The 21,795-nt window shown below is 40.1% G+C and overlaps 1 protein-coding gene across 2 annotated transcripts in view; it reads right to left on the minus strand.

Annotated features, from left to right (window-relative positions):
• Nucleotides 1-12,999: 12,999 nt before the first annotated feature.
• PRLR (prolactin receptor) overlaps nucleotides 13,000-21,795 on the minus strand; it is a 152,963-nt gene continuing 144,167 nt past the window's right edge. Inside the window, exon 10 of one of the 2 annotated variants that reach the window (XM_037063155.1) lies at nucleotides 13,000-21,322. In XM_037063155.1, coding sequence (XP_036919050.1) covers nucleotides 20,324-21,322 — 999 coding nt within the window. In that variant the 3' untranslated portion in view covers nucleotides 13,000-20,323. The remainder of the gene's footprint in view (nucleotides 21,323-21,795) is intronic. The other variant, XM_037063156.1, reaches the window with a different exon arrangement.

Here is a 21,795-nt window from a genome sequence, read left to right on the forward strand (position 1 = left end):
CCCCAGTGTTGCCTTTGGACTCTTCCTTAGAGTTTCCATCATTCTGCTTACATTACCCCTTTGTTATTACATACCGTACTTTTCAGACTATAAGATGCACTTTTCCCCCTCCAAAATTTGGGAGGAATAATGGTGATTAATGCTGCTGAGTTCTGTTTACATTTACATTGGTGAAATATTATGTTATTTAGGTTATCAAATAACATCATATTCATCACGTTTTTTTGTTTAATTTTTTTTTCTATTTCCCTCCTCTAAAACCTAGGTGCATTTTACAGTCCAAAAAACATGGTATATACTTTTCTGATTACAGTCATTAGCTTCACTTAAAATTATTTTAAATTGTCTGAGGATTCCAAAATCTATGTCATACCTGAACTTGGCTCGAATGCTTACTTTGTCTCTTCAGAATGTTTTTTCTCTATTATTTTTGAACCCCTTGCTACTTTTTGATGACATTTGGTCATGATGCAGTGGAAATGCTGAGGAAAGTAAGCCCTTAGTGTGAGATTTTATGTTACTCTGGTTGGGAGTTGGATGTATTTAATGTTTGCTGTACTTGTAGGTGCCAGAGGATTCAAATTCCCTTGGTGTCCTTGGGTTTGTGTCCTCTCTTGTCTTAGGGCTTTCCTAAGAGTTCCTTCTTGACTAGAATACTTTTTATTATAGTGATGCCCTAAGATCTTATGATTGGACCTCAATCTTTTGGTTGGCCTATGTCTCTGGACTCTGACCTTTAGATGCATTTCTCCAGCAATTTAACCTAAAAAAATCCCACTATCTACACCCTTCTTTGGCTTCAGTTTTTCCGTCCATTTCCTTGAAGCCCTTATCCCTGTTGAGTATGTTTTTCCCCCTTTTTTAGATGATACAGGAAAACTAGAGGGGGCTTTGGGGGGATGTCCCCCACAGAGCTGATACAGGGCTCAGGCAAAGTCATTTCCCTTGGAGAACAGATTTTTGTTAAAATGAAGGCACTGAGTGCATTTCACAGCTATTGCTCTACCCTTTCCCAGCCAGAGCAATGGAGGGACCATCATCCTGGAAATGGCGACGCTCCTCTAGGTATGTCCCATAAAATCTTAGTGTCCTGCTAAGATGTAGCAACCAGAGAGTTTCTCATTTTCACACTACTCCACACCAGTCCTCCAGCAATTTGTTAAAATTACTGTTTAAGAAGTATTTCTACTAGTTATGGTTTGGGTGACTTTTGCTCCAGGTCAAGCAAGGCTTGGCTGTAACTCTCAGGACTTGCCTGTATCCCTAAATTACAGAGTGACAATTCACTCTGCAACCTCACTTCCTGGATGGACTAAAAAAAGTCATTGGTTTTCGGTTTGTTCAGCTTCATCTTGTGAAAATGGGAATGACAACTTGCAAGATTGTTCCATGTTGCAGATAAAGCTGGAAGTCTCCGTACATTTTATGCAATAAGTCCCTGTTGATGGAAAGCTTTATTTTTTGTAAATCCTAGGACATAGAATTTTATTCACTGTCCTAATTATGTTTTGCCTTGGGTAAATTCCTTGAAGAGAGATTTCTGAGTCAAAGTGTATGTACATTGTATTTATTTATTTAATCCTTACACAAGGATATATTTATTGATTTGAGAGAGAAAGAGAGAACATTGATTGGTTGCCTCCCCTATCAACCACGGAGCGAGCCCACAACCTAGGTATGTATCCTGACTGGAGATCAAACCTGCAACCTTTTGGTGTGTGGGATGATGCTCTAACCAACGGAAACACTCAGCCAGGGCTGTATGTACATTTTGAATGCACTCCAGTGAGATGGCATCAATTTATAATTTAACTAACATTGCACAAGACTGTTTTCCAAGATATCAGGTCTTTTGATCTCTTTAGAATTACTATGATATCCACTGAAATAGAACACTCAGATGAGGAGGAAACTTAGATTCCCTCCAGAGTATCGTCCTCAGTGTAGGAGTCACTTGACATATCATCCAAGATCTCTTCCCACAGGTTCACAGACAACATTCCTATTAAATAACTGCTATCTGTCATTAATAAGGGACTTTAATAAGAGGCATTTGCTATGGATCTTCTTCTTTTCTCCCCTCCAAGCATATCAGGTGTAATTTCCTCCATTTTACATAAAGACAGAGAAGATGAGGACCTACCCCAGTTCATAGGACTGGTAACAGGAGGGGCAGCACGCCAGTCTCTTGCCATCTCAGTTTCCCAAATAATGAACTACTATGAAGGCACAGAATGTATTTCATGCAGTAGGGAAATGTGAGAATTTCTTTTTGAAAAAGATAACTGGAAAATGGGAAAACATGGAAATTCGATTGTCATGTTAATGATTATAGGAGAGGTGTTTCTCGGCACACAGGTTAATTAATGATTATCAGTTAAGTCCAGAGAGAAACTGAACTTTGCTTTATACCCCCAGTACTTCAACAATAAAAGAACAGTGTCTTGTAAAAGTTACTGAGGATAAATAAACAATTTTTCCAAAGTGATCCTTTCTGTTTCCTAATTCATTTAGAACTCACGGAATTGAAGGAAATGGAAAAATTGGGAAGGATTTCTGTAAACCCAATTTACAGAAAACCTCACACTATAGCTATTGCCTTTCTCAGTGAATTAACTATGAAGATGGTGTACAGGCTATTTATACCAAGGTGCAGAGGTGGCAGGTGTGTTAGAAGAGAATAATTGCATGAAGTTTTGGGTCAGATATTAATACTATAGCCCTGTAATCAGTTTCATGCAGTCACAGTTGTCTTGAAAAATGGTACCAAATCCAAGTCCTTCCATTTATTTATTAGAACAAACTCTATGGGCAAAGTTCACCTGCAGTTATTGACTTAATATTATTTAAAATCCATCTGGTGAGACCTCGGACACATATGTTGTCTCAGCCTTCCCACTAGACTGTAATTCCCAGGAGGGAGAACGTATGCCCGGCACACAGCATACAGTGGATATGGTTGAGTGACTAACAGATATCCTGATTGAGGAAGACTTGTGTTTAAAAGGAGGGTCCTGAGGAATCTGGTCAAGATGGTGGCATAAGTAAATACGGCTCACCTCCTTGCACAGCCATATCAAAATTACAACTAAAACATAGAACAACCATCACACAGAAACGTCAGAAATGGAATTGAATGCAAGTCTGACACTAGGAATTGAAGAAACCACATCCATACAGACTGGTGGAAGGGGCGAAGATGCAGATTGAGCTGGGCCCACGCCCTCCTGTGGTGGATAAAAACTGCAAAAGAATAGCTCATGAGTGGGGGTCCTAGCTCCACCCCAGCCTAGAGTTCCAGTGCCAGGAAGATTAGCCCCCATAATTACGGGCTTCAAAACCAGTAGGGTTTTTAATTTCAATTTTAATTTTTGAAATTTGATTTATTTATATTCAGAGGGGAAGGGAAAGAGAGAAGGAGAGAAATACCAACGTACGGTTGCCTCCCGTGAGTCCCCTGCTGGGAACTGGCCTGCAACCCAGGCATGTGCCCTGATTGGGAATTGGACCGCGATTTTGTGGTTTGCAGATCTGCACTCCATCCACTGAGCTACACCAGCCAGGGCAAAATACAGTAGGATTTGAGTCTGTGGAAGAAACTACTGGAGTTTCAGGCAGTTCCCCTTAAAGAACCCACACACAGACTTACTCAGACTTGCTCCCTCTGACCTCCAGCACTGGAGTAGCAGCTTGAAAGGCACCAGAGGGAGGAGGGAGAGGGCACTGAAGTGTCTGGTGTCAAGGTGAGAGCTATGGGGCAGCTTTCCCCCAGACAGACAAGCAGGCTGTGGCCATTATCCCTATCCTGAGCCCTCCCCACTACAGAGCCCCAGAGCTGGGAGGCAAATACCGTATCTGAGACTGCATCAAGGTAGATAACACTATTTGCCCTGCCTTGGAGATTCTCTGAGTATACATCCCACCCAACTTATGGCCCATCAAAACTGTTAACTGTGACTTTTCCATATGAATGGCTGGTCTCGGTGCATGCTTCAAAATTTTCTACATTCTATGGAACAACCAAGAGCCAGCCTCAGTGAGGCCCAGGCCCCATACCTCCTGCTAAGAGGCACCAGGCTGGGAACTGGCAATAGCTAGTCTAGATTCACAGCTTAGGTTTGTCTGGGAATCTCCAAGTCCAGCATAAGTAGCAGACATCTCGGATTGCTTTATACCTCAGACTGGGTGGCCCGGGGAAAAATACAATGGGGGGTTGACTTAGGCCTGCATCACCTGGGAAATGCCAGAGCCTGCAAACTCAGTGGGCAGCTACAGACCATGTCGGAGCACCACCACCCTGTCCCTGCACAGCTGGTCCTCCACAGAGGGTGGAGGTTGGTTGTCAGTGTTCACAGCCAGACCTTGTAGCTGACTGACCTAGGTAAATCCTTCCCATTGATCTGCCAAAAGCAACCAAGTCTTAACTACAAGAGGAGGGTATACTCGGCCCACACAGTGGGAGCACCTTGATTCCCCATCTTGAGTGTTAGGGGAGGCTGTGCCACTGGACTCTGCAGGACACCTACTACATTAGGGCACACTACCAAGACATGGAGTCATAGCAACTCTACCTAATACATAGAAACTAACACAGGGAAGCTGCCAAAATGAGGAAACAAAGAAACATGGCCCAAAGGAGAGAACAGGTCAAAACTCCAGAAAAAAGAGCTACACAAAATGGAGATGAGCCATCTATCAGATGCAGAGTTCAAAATACTACTTATAAGGACCTCAGAAGCATAAAAAGATCCAGTCAGAAATGAAGGATACACTGATTGAAATAAAGAACAATTTACTTACAGGGAAACAACGGTAGAGTGGATGAAGATGAGAATCAAATCAATGATATGGAACAGAAGGAAGCACAAAACAACCAAGCAGGACAATAAGATGAAAAAGGAATCCCCCAAAATGAGGGTGGTATGAGCAGCCTCTGGGACAACTTCAAGAGGTCCAACATTCAGATCATAGGGGTGCCAAAAAAAGAGAAAGAGCAAAAAATTGGAAATATTTGAAAACATAATGAAAGATAACTTCTCCAACTTGGTGAAGGAAATAGACATGCAAGTCCAGAAAGCACAGAGAGTCCCAAACAAGGTGGATGCAATGAGGCCCACTCCAAGACACATCATAATTAAAATGCTAAATATTAAAGATAAAGAGAGAATCTTAAAAGCAGCCAGAGAAAAGAAGGTAGTTACCTTTGAGGGAGTTCCCAAGAGTCTGTCAGCTGATTTCTCAAAAGAAACTTTGCAGGCTAGAAGGGATTGGCAAGAAATATTCAAAGTCATAAAAAGCAGGGACCTACAGACAAGATTACGCTATCCAGTGAAGCTATTATTTAGAATGGAAGGGCAGATAAAGAGCTTCCCAGACAAGAAAAGCCTGAAGGAGTTCGTCATCACCAAAACATTATTATACAAAATGTTAAAGGGGCTTATTTAAGAAAAAGAAGATCAAAACTATGAACAATAAAATGGAAAAAATACATATCTAACAATTGAACTAAAAAAAAATCTAGTCAAAGAAGAACAGAGACAGAGTTGTGACTACAGAGAGCATTTTGATGGTTTCTGGATGGCAAGGGATGTGGGGGAATGGGTGAAGAGGTAAGGGGATTGTGAACTACAAATAGGCAGTTACAGAATAGCCATGGGGATGTAAAGTACAGTATAGGAAATGGAGCAAAGAACTTACACACATGACCCATGGATATGAACAATGGTGTGGGGACTGCCTGAGGTAGTGGGGCATTCTGGATGGGGAGGGGCAAAGGGGGAAAATTGAGACAACTGTAATAACATAATCAATAAAATATAATTAAAAGAAAAATAAAAGGAGGTTCCTGAACATCCATGTCAATCTATTTTTTGTAGAATGTATGGCAAAAATATTTTGTGCACCGTCCTCTTCCTTAACCATTGTACAACTGTTTCTTCTCCAGTCATACATTGCTTGAAATTCACAACCAAAGTATGTATTTTTTTCTAGTCACAGCAAGGTGACATTTCTTAGAATTTGACTTCCCATGTCCAGGGTGTTCCTGTAGGGGGGAAGAGCTGCCCTTATACTTGGATTCTCAGGCACAGTAAATTATCTTTCTAGGACCTTTAATTATATCTTGTTCCTCTAATAATTGTAACAGAATTAACTGATTTGATTGCAAATTGCAAAGATATTGAGATTGCAAGAGAAAAATAAAGGAAATGTGCACCAGGTGAAAAAACAGAACTGATTTATCACCTAAGGAAAAACTTTTCAAATAGAATGAAAAAACAGAATTTAATTATGGATAGAATTGAAACCTATATGTACTATATTTTTCCCTATAAATACATACCTATGATAAAATTTAATTTATAATTAGGCATATTAAGGGATTAACATCAACTAATAATTAAATAAAGCAATGATAAAATATACTATAATAAAAATTATGTGAGAGACTATGGTCTCTCACTTTCACTGGTAATTGATCTGACCACTTAGACGGCTACTTCGTGACTTAACAATCGGGTAGTGCACAGAACGTGAATCTGCTGAACAAAGGGATGGCTCATGTCCGGGGCCAGATGGAGAGGAACAGCTTAAGATTTTATCATGCTACTCAGAATAGTGCACCATGTAGAACTTATAAATTATTGATTTCTGGGATTTTCCATTTAATATTTTCAGACTGCAATTGCCTGCAGGTAACTGCAACTATTGAAAGCGGCACTGTGGGTAAGGGAGACTATTGTATGTGTTGTTTATAAAAGACACTTAAAACACAATGACACACAGCAATTGAAAGTAAAGGAATGGAAAGCGACTCATCAGAGAGTCAGCACTGGAAAGAAGGCTCACATAGCAGGATTGGTATCAGAGGAAACGATTCCAACGTCTGTGTCATATCTAATTTTGGCTCAGGTGCTTACTTTGTCTTTTCAGGCTGTGTTTTACTCCTATTGTGATGCATTGGAAATGCTGAGGTAAGTAAACCGTTAGTGTGAGATTATATATTAATCTGATTGGGAGTAGGATACCTTTAATATTTGTTATAATGCAGGTGCCAGATATTCAAATTCCATTAATGTACTTCTTTTGTGTGCGTCCCTTGATGTCTCAAGGCTTTTCTAAGAACACCTTCTTAACTAGAATCCATATTATTTTACTGGGGCCCTAAATTCTTATGAACTTCAGCCTTTTAGTGTGTCTCAAGGCTGTGACCTCACATGCATTTCTCCAGTTCTTTATTTATTTTATTTTCATTTTTAATTATATTTCATTGACTATGTTATTATGGTTGTCCTGATTTTTCCCTTTGTATGACCTCCACCCAGCACCCCTACGACCTCAGGCAACCCCCACACCATTGTTCCCATCCGTGGGTCAGGCATATAAATTCTTTGGCTTCTCCATTTCCCATGGCTATTCTGTAATTGCTTATTCATACTTCTTAATCCCCTCACCTCCTCACTCACACTCCCTCCCATATGGCAACCATCAAAATACTCTCTGTATCCATAACCTCGTTCTTCTTCTTTGCTTAGTTTAGGTTTTCTTTGGTTCAATTGTTGTTAGATTTGTATTTTTTGCCATTTTATTGTTCATAGTTTTGATCTTTTTCTTAACTAAGGCCCTTCAATATTTCATATAATGGTTTGGTGATGACGAACTCCTTCAGGTTTTTCTTGTCTGGGAAGCTCTTTATCTGCCCTTCCATTCTAAATGATAGCTCCTCTGGGTAGAGTAATCTTGGCTGTAGGTCCCTGCTTTTTATGACTTTGAATATTTCTTGCCAATCCCTTCTAGCCTGCAAAGTTTCTTTTGAGAAATCAGCTGACAGACTCTTGGGAACTCCCTCAAAGGTAACTACCTTCTTTTCTCTGGCTGCTTTTAAGATTCTCTCTTTATCTTTAATATTTAGCATTTTAATTATGATGTGTCTTGGAGTGGGCCTCATTGCATCCACCTTGTTTGGGACTCTCTGTGCTTTCTGGACTTGCATGTCTATTTCCTTCACCAAGTTGGAGAAGTTATCTTTCATTATGTTTTCAAATATTTCCAATTTTTTGCTCTTTCTCTTTTTTTGGCACCCCTATGATCTGAATGTTGGACCTCTTGAAGTTGTCCCAGAGGCTGCTCATACCACCCTCATTTTGGGGGATTCCTTTTTCATCTTATTGTCCTGCTTGGTTGTTTTGTGCTTCCTTCTGTTCCATATCATTGATTTGATTCTCATCTTCATCCACTCTACCGTTGTTTCCCTGTAAGTAAATTGTTCTTTATTTCAATCAGTGTATCCTTCATTTCTGACTGGATCTTTTTATGCTTCTGAGGTCCTTATAAGTAGTATTTTGAACTCTGCATCTGATAGATGGCTCATCTCCATTTTGTGTAGCTCTTTTTTCTGGAGTTTTGACCTGTTCTCTCCTTTGGGCCATGTTTCTTTGTTTCCTCATTTTGGCAGCTTCCCTGTGTTAGTTTCTATGTATTAGGTAGAGTTGCTATGACTCCATGTCTTGGTAGTGTGACCTAATGTAGTAGTTTGTCCTGTAGGGTCCAGTGGTGCAGTCTCCCCTATCACAGGGTAGGGTACTCAATGTGTGCCCTTCATGTGGGTTTCTTGAATTCTTATATATTAGTTGTAATTTTGATGTGGTTGTCACTAAGTGTATCTGCAAAAACCTACAGGAAACATTATAGTTAAGGATAACTTTTAGTAACACTCTCTTTAAAGTGAAGAACAAGAAAGAATGTCTACTGCTCTGCTTCTATTCAACATTGTACTAGACATTCAACCCCAATAAATAGATCAAGAAAAAGGTATAGGAAATATGGGGATCAGAAAAATAAGAAACTAAGTTATGTTTAATGATAGTTATAAAAATAAAAAATGTAAAAAACCCAGTATAAAAACTAATCATTGAGTTCTATAAAGTTTCAGAACACAGGATCAACATTAAAAAGTCAGTGGTTTCTATATTCAAGCAACAACCACTTGGAATGAGATACAATTTAAAAAGATATCATAACAACAAAAATATGGCTAAGAATGAATCTAATAAAATACATAAAGAATAACATAAAGCTGCCCTGGCTGGTGTAGCTCAGTGGATTGAGTGAGGGACTGAGAACCAAGGGATCTTGGTTCGATTCCCAGTCAGGGCACATGACTGGGTTGCAGGCCAGTTTTCAGCAGGGGATCCATGAGAGGCAACCATACATTGATATTTCTCTCCTTCTCACCTTCTCTCCTTCCCTTCTCCTCTAAAGATAAATAAAAAAGGAATAACGTAAATTATTAAAGACCAAAGTAATTAAAGTGATAATATACCATGTCCACGATTAGGAAGACACTATATTTTAAAGATATAACTTCTTCCAAAGTTACACAGAAATTCAATGAACAATCTAATTTGCAATACTTTTCAAAGGAAAGTTCATAGGTTTATCTCAAAATTCATATGATCAATAGGTGGCCCAAGAATAGCCAGAATAATTTTTAACAAGGTATGGAGGTATAGGAATTTAAAAGATATACCACATGGTAAATTAGACTGCATAAAGGTAGGGTAATAAAAATGGGACCAACAGGGTGGTGATAGATAGACAGACTACTGGTCTGGAGTAGGGGCCCAGATGTGGGGCTCAGACATAGGTAGAAACTTAGAAGTTTACAAAGATGGCATAAAAAGATAAGCAGGTGAAGGATGAGCTCTTCAAATATAAATGGGTTCCTCAGGACAATGAAAATCCCAACAGCAGCAGTGTATCATTTTATGCTGTTCACATTGTCAGAAATTAAAATATGTGACAATACTAGATCATAATCAAGAAGAGAATGGAAACTCTTACACCGCTGAGCAGGGTATACATTGGTGCAACTGCTTTAGAAAACAATTTATCCATATTGAGGAAATGTTAAGATATGTGCTCTGTGTGACCCAACAATCCCACTTCTCTATGTATATCCTAAAGAGAGCCTTGCAAATACTCAAAAAGTGAGATGCATAAGAATGTTCATTATAGAGTCATTTATAATAGATGAAGTGGAGAGTTGATAGATGGAAATCATTTGTATGCATGTATATAACTGCTTACAGCAGATAAAAACAATGCACTGGAACTATTTGAATGTCAACACTCCAATGCTGAAGGAAAAGAAATCAAGGTGCTCAATAGATGCACTGTTATCTCTGCAAAATTCATAAACACAGAATATTTATACATATGGTTTATGAATGCATAAGATGCATTTTTTAAATGGCCAGGAAGAATATACAACGACTACAAGATTGTGGTTACCACCAGAGAGAAAGAGAATTTGGTTATTGAGGGATATGAATCACTGCATCTGATATTTCATTTGTTTTTAAAAACTAAGGAATAGATATAATAAAGTGTTAGTGTTTGTGAAATTTGAGTGTAAATGGCAAATGGATCTTTGTCATATAATCTTTTGTAGTTTTCAAGTATGTATAAAATATTTTATGCAATAAATAAAAGATGGCAAATGGAAGATTAAATCACAACTAGAGTTTTATGTGAAGATGGAAGATAATTCTAGGAAGGAAGAAGTAAACAAAAGAAAGTGTAAATCTTTGGCACTGAGTTTTATGGCTTAAGTTTCATTTGAGAAAGTTAATTGTGTATCAGATTTGGAAAGTGTCCTTTTGATTGTTCTTGGTTGTTCCCAGAAGGCCGAGGAAATTCTGGGGGCTTCCAAGAATGTTTGTGTTTTTAGGCTGGGGTCTGGCAAGTAGATAAAGACTGGAGGAAAGGGAAGATGTAGAATTTAGCTGGCTTGGGCGCAAGATGTCAATTTTGATTTAGAATTAGTAGGAACATAAAATTAGAGAATGTGTTGAAAGATGAGCACAGATAAAGTATGCCTGAAAAAAGTGCCTTGGATGAGTGTTTTAAGACCAATATTTTAGCATGTGTCTATGATTTTCTCTCCAGGGAAGCTGAGAACGCTGTCATCATCTTCTTCAGAAAATTTCTAATAAAGTTTGTTGAAGAGAAGAAAAGTTTATCACAAAATAAATTATATTTTTTCACAAAATATGTGTTTCATATGTATGTAAAAAGAACCTCCAGAAAGCATTGCTCAGGAGGTAATTTATTGATTCAATTTAAACTCAGCATCGCTACCAAGGCAAACAGTTGGTCTGAAAAAGAATTGAAAAATGCAACAGGAGGGTACATGATTCAGTCACAAGGTCAGTGGTGATCATGTCAAATAAAACCACTGGCAAATGTCACTTAAGTTTACCTAGACATTTTCATTACTTATGGTGTGAAGTGAATATGTCGCCTTAAAAATGTACGTGTGACATTTACAAATTCTTTTGGACACATTTATAAATACAATAATAAAAATTCCTAAGCTCCCTTTTCTTATAGTAATGTTTGTCTACAGACATCCTCGTGGTGTTTTATTTGACCAACATTCCCTAGTCTTTTCTTAACATTTAAAAAATCACATTTATCACAATCTCTGTGCTTCAAGTCAGTTTGTAAGCATATGTTCTGATGTGAATCTGATCACAACAAGAGAAGAATGCTTACCGAGGTGTTCCCATGGGCATCGGGAGTTGAGGGGTGAGGGGGGTGGGGTAGGTTGTAGATGGAAGAATCACAGTTTAGCATACAATGTCAGGAACAGGGTCAGTGTTACCTGCATGGTTTGGAAAGGCTCTTAAATGTAAATTAGCAAGAATCTGCCTCTGTAGCCAGTAAGGTCCATGTTGGGGGCTTTTCAACAGCTTCTTTTCCTTTGTACCCCTCTCCAGTTTCACCCTACACCGCACCCCCAAGACTTCAAGGTTTCTACTAAAAGAAAGTTGTATCTCCCAGTTCCTTAAAAATAGAGGAGATTTAGAATGTATAAAGCTTGGCATGTAAGTCATAGGGAGTTGGGTGGGGTTAAAGTTTCAGATGTGATCCTGGCAAGATGTGGCGATACATGATTTCTGTTTTCCTTCAGAAAAGCACATGCAATGATTTTGGAAAACTAGCTACATATTACTTCTCTAGCTCCTCATAAATTATACGAATGCTGTGTCTAGTGGCTGACACTCCACATTTTGCAGTTTAAAAGTGAAAGTGTGCCCAAGTATTAAAGACAGATGGTCCCGACGTAAGCATGAGAGTGTCAGTATTTCTTTGACAGAGGCCAAAGAAAGAGTGTGGTGCACAAGAAATTTCATTTTATCCTCACCTCAGTACATTTTTTCATGTACTGCTTTTAGAGAGAGAGGGAAGGAGAGAGAAAAGGGGAGAAAGAAACTTCAGTGAGGGAGAGAAACATCAACTGGTTGCCTCCTGCGCACGTGTGGACCAGGGATTGAAGTGGCAACTTAGGTATGTGCACTGATCAGGAATCAAACCCACAATCCTTTGGTGTATAGGATGATGCTCCAACCAACTGAGCCACATGGGCTGGGGCATATGCAAGAATTTTTTCACTGTCCTGTAAGTCATGGCATTAGAGAACTAGGAGGCAGAGAGGGGTTTGTAAAACTACCCTGCACCATTTCATAATTCTGTACCATAAGCATGAATAGTAGATAAAGATTTCCAGATCTAGAGTCGTTGAAAGTAAAAGGTTATCCTTTTACGCCCAATCTGATGGATTTCATCAGGAAAGATTTGGGTAATGTGGAAGATTTATGCTATTAAAAATCTCTTTATTATTACTTTTGAATGGTTTAGCCCTTTGTTTATTTCACAACATTTGAATGAGCTTCTTCAATTTGATCCCTTCATAGTTCCATCTCATTTTAGTCTTAGCAGCTTTTTGTATGAAGGGGATGGGTAAAGGGGGCAATTATGTCTGCAATCGTATGGAAGGATGAAGATAAAGGTGGAAAACTGTCTTAGTTCAACTTACACAAATAATTTTTGGATAATGAGTCCTTTTGCAGCAAAAAGTCCTCAAGAAAATTGTTTCAACCATGCACATGTTATCCTGCTCATTTCCACGTGAAATTAAAAGAAATGCAGGGAGGGTAGGCAAGGGAAATAAACATTTATTTAGCCAGGCACTGAGCTGGGAATTTCCATAACATGAATAGAAATAGAATGACTGTATTGTACAGGGACATCTAAGATTTGTTTGTCAAGCATTGTTTTTGGCGTGCAGCAAACATGAAGATGTTATGATAACAGCAGTTAGAGTAATCCCCCACACTACTGACAAAGATTTCACGGTCTGCATCACCTCCTCAGAAAGGAAGGAGACAAACAAACGCATGGCAAACAGAAGGCACAACACGCAATAACCAAAAATTTACAGGATTAAAAATACAACATAAATTGGATGACTACGGTCTTCTATAATTCTTTAAAGATTAAAAATGGCATTATAATAAGTCCATGTAGAAATAAATTTTATAAATCAAAATAAAATTATTTCTGATATATGATTGATTTTTCTCATATCAATATATACGTTCTCTAAAATCAAATCAGGAAAAGATGTATTTCTAGGTGAGATTAGAGAAATCAAATTGTGAGAGAAACTATCATTGTGGGCAACAAGTAATTTAGAGTTAGGAAAATAATCTGCACTCTGGTTTTGTGGGTTTTCATTGCTGACTTACCATGTCTTCTTTCCGGTCCTTATTCATCATCCAGTTTTTAGTAAATGTAAAAAATGGCTATTGAGACAACCTAGCATAAACCTGCAAAGTGGTAAACTAAAAGATGTATTCTCATGGGAAACAAACGAACAAACACACCCATCCAACAACTTTTGTAACCATCACTTCTAATTTCCCACTTAATGCTGAAGACTTTCGCTTGGCATTTTCTAGAGAAGGGAAAAAGCAGAGGTAGTGGTAGCTTTGAAAATATGCAACCTTACGCTATGACATAGTTTTTACTTCAATATGGCTTTTCAGAGGGTACAGCTCACTCAACAGGCTGGTTCTAGGTTGCTTGGATTTCCACATGAGACTCTCACATTTTTAAAAACTAATGATCAACCACAAAAGCAAACCTCATAATGCAAATAACACTCAAGAAGTATCAGAGGTTACATGGAGCAAAGCTGGAGGGGTGCTTTCAAACAATCATTGATTGTACTTTAAACACTTGACACCCAGATCAGCTGTACAATTGGCACATTACACTAATTCTAGACAAAGGTAAGGAAAAAATGAGTACATTCACGGCTTCAACAGAATTCTATGATTACGTATTTCCTTCGGTTTTGTCTTACAGACACAGACACGATCATACTGCAACCACATATGAGTAGATTGTAAGTCATTAAATAATTATCTTCATTTGTCTTATGTGAGTTTCACAATATGAGGCATGATCATATATTTCAATGTGCCAGGTAGTTTTTGAACCACATAAAGCAATATAATATAAATATAACAGTTACTTGGAAGTCAGGAATGTCACAGAATAAAGAGGACAAACGTGCCACTGAAAATAGTCAAAGTACAAGACGTGACATCCTTCATTCTCAACAGCAAGCAGCTTCGAAGAAAAGACACCAGGACGAGAAGGGGAGGTAGTTACTCTGAAAAACTCAAAATCATTTCATCGGGAATTTTTTAAAACTAATAACTCTTCAGAGGTATCTCTGCCATGTAGTTGTTCAATTTCAGATAGGAAAACAAAAAGATTCCCCCCCCTCCGCCCCCCGCCCTCAGGTCTTGAGAGATTTGTATGGGAAAGCTCAGACTGTGTTTTGAAGTTTATCCCGGTGAAGCAAATTTGATCACAACTGTTAAAGGTTATTTTTGATATCTCTACTTCAGGAGCCAAAGTTTTGGGAGTTAATTCTTCTTTTCTTTCTAATCAGAAGCAGGTAAAAATTAACTAATAGACCGAGACTATCCAAGATTCTCTCTATTCATTGGCCACAAACATGTAAACGAAAGATGTTTTTCCACTTTGCATGTCTCAGTTCTTCCTGACCTAAAATCCGAGTATGAATCAAAAGAACTAATGTGGACAAAACAGTGGTGGGCATGTGCTGTTGTGAGTCCTGTACATCTCTCAGCCATGAACTTAGAACACTGACTAAATTACAGATCCACCAGGTCTCCTAAAATTGGGGTTTAAGCAGGCTACTTTTGCCATTTTATGGAATCCTGAGATGCCCAACCCCCTGGAAATGTCCTTCCTATTTTCTATCTTTCTATCTTTTTCCTTTTTTTAAAAGAGATACCAAGAGGGTCTCAAACCCCAAACCACCTTCCTGAAGACACAAGTCTGGGAGAGAGCTCCTGCTCAATTTATCCAATAGGGAACAGCTGGTTAGAGCATGCGCTGGCAAGCAGTCATTCTGTATTTTTAAGTTTTATCAGTGTTGCTTGGATCTATTAATGGCCTTTGAATTAATTACGTAATGAACAGAGCTAGAGTCTCTAAGCATGCACAGCTCCAAATTAGGTAACTTGTGACCCTCAGCCTGGGCCTGGATGTCTGTGTGGCTAATTTAACATTTGACTCAGTCTTTTGCATTGTAGAGCCATAGTCATTGTTTAGGAATCATTTCTTTTCAGTTCCTAATTGTTGCTACAGCCATCAATCACTCTCAGGACAAGTACAGGCCCTGGAGTGACAGGATAAAGAGCCTGCCAGTATGGACAGCTAAGACGAGGAGAGGAAAGGATGTTAAATCCAGTCAGCCTTATTTGGACGGATGGATCTCGGTGTTTCTGTCAAGCTTCACCATAGCCACACCATTCATTGCTTCAGGTTGAGGGCACATAAACTAGCTTTTCTGGCTGTAGTGGGGCCTTTGACTAGAAACCCTAGATTTCACTTAGATCATGAAATCCAAGATGGTTAGGGTTGTGAGAGGTCTTCGAAATGGTTCAGGCCAATCCACTTATTTAACAGGTGAGGGGGCTGGTGGTAGGAGTGTAGAGGACTTGCATTGAATCCCACAGCCTGTTCAGTGGCAGCAGTGGGACCCAGACCTGGACATCGAATGTTCAGCCCACCACCTGAGAAAGAACACAATTGTGCTTGAGCTGAAAAGGCAGGAAAAGAAATTTGTTCACTGACATACACATGCCACTTTCATCCAAGGCAAATCCACAGAAGCCCACGTTGGGGTAGTAATCCAGAGTCATTTACATGTGCCGTATGTGTGCAAAGTTCCGCGGTACGTACATTGTCCTCTTCCGGCCCAGGCACGCACTTCCAAGCAGTCACGTGTGTGTCCTTATGTTTGTAAATTGAGGTCTGAGGGTAGCAGGCTGATCCCCAAACCCTAGCCAGAGTCGATTTCTTACCAGACAAAGTAAATCACAGTATTCACATCAGCTCCGTCATAATTCAATTAAACAATAAATGTAAAAATTTGCCAAACAGGTGCTGGCTGGACCTTAGACCATTGCATCTTTCCCTTTCTGACTTCTCCATTCTTTGACATTAAAAAAGGGAAATTTACTTTCCAATCAATACACCATTTCTTTGTAAAAAGGAAACTTTTAAATATATATAAAAGTAAAGAAAGGCACTTTGTAAAACGCATACGAATCCGTTTCTTTCTCATCTACTCTAAGGAGACAGGAGCATTACTGAAGGCAGGGCCACGTCTCTGCAGAAGTGACGGCAGCGGCAGGCAGCTGGATCCCCTTCGCCCCCTCCAGCTGCTTGTTAACTGATAGTGTTCTCTGATTCCCTTGGGCCCCCTGCAGGAAAAGGAGTCGAACTCCTCCATCACTTACGGGTGCTAAGGGACTGCCCCACTTTGGACTAAACCAGTGGAAGCAAGTTTCTAGTCCACAACTGCCTACCAGGATTGGCCTTAGGCACTTAGGAGAAAGAAGGTAAAGGTCAATGATGAGGCTGATAGGAACATGTGCTCATGGTGAGGTGCCTAATCCCCATTCGTCAAAGCTGACCTCAGGACATTCTGCAGCTTAGATCATAAGCTTCCATAAAATTGGCTATCCGGTTTCCAGGTGCTTTGTAACATGGGTATTTAGATGTTTGTTTATAAAAATAGGACTTCTTGTGATTCAGAGCATAAAGCTCTCAAAACCAACTATCCAGTGTTGGTTGGTAATCCAAGAGGCAAAAAATAAAACAAAAACAAAAACAAGAACAGACTCAGCATCCAGATGTAAGAAAAGATACTGGAGGCGGTTGGACTTGGCAAGGAATAAGCATGGCTTGATTGAGCACAAGGGCATTTTTCTAAAAATGAGAACCACACTGAATGTTTTTTTTTAAAAATCTCATGCCTCTTCCCTCAACACACATATTTGTACATAATCTTAGACTATGATTCTGCACCTACGTAATTTATAAAATGCATGTGTAATATGTTAAGACCAACTGGAACTGATGATTTAAAAGGAAATACAAAAAGCACACGACAGAAGAGTATTTGTATTTTGATGATGAAAGGCAATTACTTATTAGCTTAAGTAAGACACAAGGCATTGGTTGAATGATCTTGGCTAGTAAGTATTCAGTGAGTCATGGGATCAATGTGATGGAGATTAAAAGGACTTTAGAAATTGTTTTGGCCCGATATATCCTTCAAAGGAAACTGAGGCCCAGAGAAGGAGATTGTTCTGTGTTAGGGGATATAGTTAGGACTAGAACCTGGGACTCTTGACCTTCAATCTGCATCCTTCCATTTGACTAGATATTTCCTTGGTTAAAAAAAATTCTACCCATGGAAAAAATTAATTCAAATATGGAGTGCTAACTGACCAGAAAATATAGTCTTGGCTTGGCTTAATGAGTGGCTAGTTGGTGTTATTTTTTTCTTCTGGGATTTAGTTCAAGTGGAGTCTTTGGCCATAATTTTTTGCTCATATACGCCAAGATCAGCTTATTCTTTAATGTTTCAGCTAGCAGAGGGATTGCTACACATCTTGGAGAACGGTGGACTATTTGGGGGAAATTTGACTTTCAAGGGCAGAGTTTTGGGTCAGGGCTACTCAGGGTGGACTATGTCTCTTATCCCTCTTGGAAGCTGTGTGTACTTTTGAAGGTCATTCTCTACTGTTATGTGAATCTTTAACTACTAATGAATTAAAAAATTTTTTAAATTTATTTATTTTTAGAGACAGGGGAAGGGAGGGAAAAAGAGAGGGCATGTGCCCTGACTAGGAACTGAATTGGTAAACTGACACCCAGCCAGCTGAACCACACCAGTTAAGGCCTAATAGATTTTTAAAAATTACGCCTTTTCCTTACATACAGTGTTGTTCAGTTAAGTCAAATAGTCTTGACTTGTACTTTCCAAGAGAGGTGTTACCATGCACTAAAATAACCTTTAGTGGAAATGCTCTTCTAGGGCAGTGCTTCTTGAACTTCACTACACAAAGGTGTCATCCGGGGAACCTAGAGCAGGGCAGATTCTCAACCTGCAGGTCTCGGGCAGGGAGGCTCAGAGTCTGCATTTCCTGCATCATTTCCAGGTGATGATGACGCACCTGGTCCTCAGACCAGACTTGGAGTAGCCAGGACCTAGGGGACTGATTGAACTGGGACAACTTTTCCGAATGTTCCCTTACTCTTACGATGTTTATATATTGGGAGAATAAACCCTCTGATCTATGCCCTTTGTAATTCTGGAAGCCCTGTCATTGTGTGGACATAAGGAAAGGACTTGCCATCAGGTGAAATAAAAAAAAAATTTAGAGGGACGCAGTTCATGAGTCATGGATGCTGTCTTTGAAATGGTGAGCCAGGCTTTTGACCCCTCCGGGGCGGGGATGGGGGGATCCTGCCCTTGGAACTGACTCGGGACTCCTACTACCATCTCCTGCCCTTTGTAGCTGTTCCCACCACTCCACAGAGGCTGTTTCTTGAGACTTTTATTTGGACACTTCTGACGCGAGTGCTGGCTCTGCTTCTGCCAAGATTCTGCGAATGGATCTACTCCAGAGAGACACTAACTCGTAGCTTTGCTCGAAACATCTTTGCTGCCAAGACTGCTCAGAAAAACAAAGTAAAACCAATCCCCTCTCTCTAAAACTATATGTTAGATGCCACCATTCTCCTTTTTATAGTGGCTCCATGAATATTTGCCCAGAGAAGAGCAGAAACCCTGAATTAGCCCTAGGTCTCAAGAGAAGTATTCATTTCTGTCTATGGAGAGCCCCTAAAACTGTAGTTTGGTGATTGTGGTTTAGTGCATTCTGGAGATAAGAGAGTCAGGTACAATGATACTATGCTGTATGGGAAATTGAATGTTGTCATCCACTTCGCATTCCTCGGTGGGGTTTGGTCGATGTGGTATTTACTCCACAAACAGGGTCTGCGTACACTATTATGTGCTGTAAATCCCCACTACAGCTTCTTAGCAGAAAACACTGAGCGCACTGAATACGTAAACAGTTGTGCTGGGAAGATAGAAAACACTCTTTTATTTTGCCTAAGTGGTAGAAAAATAGTCTTCAAAAATACATTGTTGAATGTCTGGGTTTGTATTAAAGTAGATTTTTATGTACAGTAAGGCAGTATCTCCATGAGCTGCTGCTGTGATTGTCTTTTAAATTAAAGTTACTTTGGGGGGATTTTTTTTCACTAAGAAAACTCTAGGGTATATGATAAATGATCTATCGTACTGAAGTAAAACAGGAAAACATTCTAGGAGGATTCACCGCATCACACTCATTTGCCTCTTGTGTAAGAGAATTTCATTCTCCAAAATTATATTCTCTCGAGGCTTTAGAATGAAATACCACGGGAAGCGGGTGATCCATGCTTCAAAAATTCAGTCAATTAAGAAAAAAGGGAGGCATAATTTTAACTTGCATATCAGCAATTGGTCACTAAGGTCATCGGAAGTGATGTAAACAGGTTGGTGAGGTGTTCCAGAATGCATCCTGTCTATAAGTGTGCTGTGTTTGGTTGATACTAACCAAATCAAAGAGGCAGGCAACGATTAAGCAGTTGGTTTCCAGCAGCGGTTTTCACGGCAATGCCCTCATCTATCACCTTCCTGTGCTACACTAGTTGGATTATTCCAGTGCTCCTGTCAGGTACCACACCATGAAAGCCTTTCCCAGAGGCTATAACTGTTGGCACTGTCCCTCAAGATTACTAAGCAACGTGTTTTTATGCCGTGGGACATGCAATTTTATAACTAATGGCAAAAAGTAAATCTACAAATCACAGGAAACAAAATGCTCTGTTCTGGAATCAGCTGTTGGGGAAAGAGGCAACTGGTTGAATGTGGAGCATGGAAAGGAGTGAACCTTTAGCTGTGGATCTTTAGCTGTGTCATCCTCACCCCATTCTCGAACCTTCTCTAGCAGAGGACATGGCATGGATGCTGTAGTATAACCTGAAGAAAAAAATCACATTTAAACCAATCACTCCGTTAATTAAGTCGTCACTGAAAAGAGTGCTTTAAGCACACGGGGTCCAGGTACTCAGACCCCTCCACCTGGAGACCGAAGCTGCTGGGTGCCCTGGGGTAGGAGGCCACGTCTTTCTCGCCTTGATTCTCTTGCGAGGATGGCAGAGGTTCCTCAGCTGGCTCTTCAAAGGAAGGCAGGTTTGGAGCACGTGGATCCTGCACTAACACCAGGATTTTGTTCTCTATCACCCTGGACACCTTGGTGTACTCCCTACTGGTTGGAGGCGCACCCAACTTCTCTGTCTGGTTACTGTTCTCTTTTTTGGGGAGCAATGATAATGCTCCATCTTTGCTGATCTTGTGAATTGCCACGTAATCCAAGGGTTTCACAGAGATAAAGGGGACCGGCTGCAGTGGGGTGTCTGGGTCAGTCTCGGAATGAAAGCTTTCTACCTCCCTCTGCTCTGCTGCCTTTTCCTCCCCTCCAGCCTCAGTGGTTTCCAAGGACTGTAAAGCACGATTTTCTGTTTTGTCCAGCCAAGTGGCTAGCATACCTGGCGTGCCCATGGCCAGCTTACACACATCAGCAATGTTGTGGTAAGAAGCTGTGGCTTCCTGCTGGCTGGGCAGCTCTGATGAAGGCCATGTTGAAGATTTGGGTGCACTGGCATAGGAATAAGGGATTTTGCTTTCCAAGCCCATGTTCTGAGGGACCCAGGTGTGGGTACCATTTGTTTCAGAGCTCTCTGGTTTCTTGATGCCCGCAGGAGTGTGGGGTGTAGATAGATTTTCCTGGGGTTCCTTATACTCAGACAAAAGTGAAGCGCTGTCACAGCTGCCCAGGCCAGAGTCCCTGCTGGGACCCCGGTGTTTGGGCTTCATCACACCTTGGTCCAAGTGTTCTTTGGAATTGGCTGACATTAGCTGCTGGTTCTCATTGTCAACAACTTCCAAAAGCTCCACCAGCAAGTCCTCACAGTCAGAAGGGAAGTCTTGGCATCCTAGGGCACTGAGTAGTTCTTCAGACTTGCCCTTTGAATAGAACACAGACAAGGAGAAAAGGCCCTTAGCTTTATAACATTCCAAATTAGCACCAAAGCCCAGTCTGTGTTTATGACCATGGGCAGGTGGGTGTGGTAAGAGCCTAGCAGAATTCCCAAAACGTTCAACATTTGTGTGCCAGGCCATCTATAATCACCTCCTGGAATACTTACTCATCTTATATTTTTCTTCAAGTCAATTTATGATTTTAACTTTGTCTCCCTCTAACCAGTAATGATCATGAATTTAAGGGGCAAGTAGTATATGCACAGATAAAAAAACATTAAAACTACTAAATAAGAAAAGTTTTTGCAACATCTAAAACCATCACACTCAGGACCTGGCCGGGTTGTACAGGTGGTTAGAGCTTTGTCCTTTTATGTCAAGGTGGTGGGTTAGATCCCCAGTCACATGCGAGAAGCAACCAATGAAAGCATAAATAAGTAGAACAGAAAATCGATGTC

The sequence above is a fragment of the Sturnira hondurensis genome, unplaced genomic scaffold (genome assembly GCF_014824575.4).
Source record: "Sturnira hondurensis isolate 20B ecotype Veracruz unplaced genomic scaffold, ASM1482457v3 Scaffold0014384, whole genome shotgun sequence".
NCBI lineage: Eukaryota > Metazoa > Chordata > Mammalia > Chiroptera > Phyllostomidae > Sturnira > Sturnira hondurensis.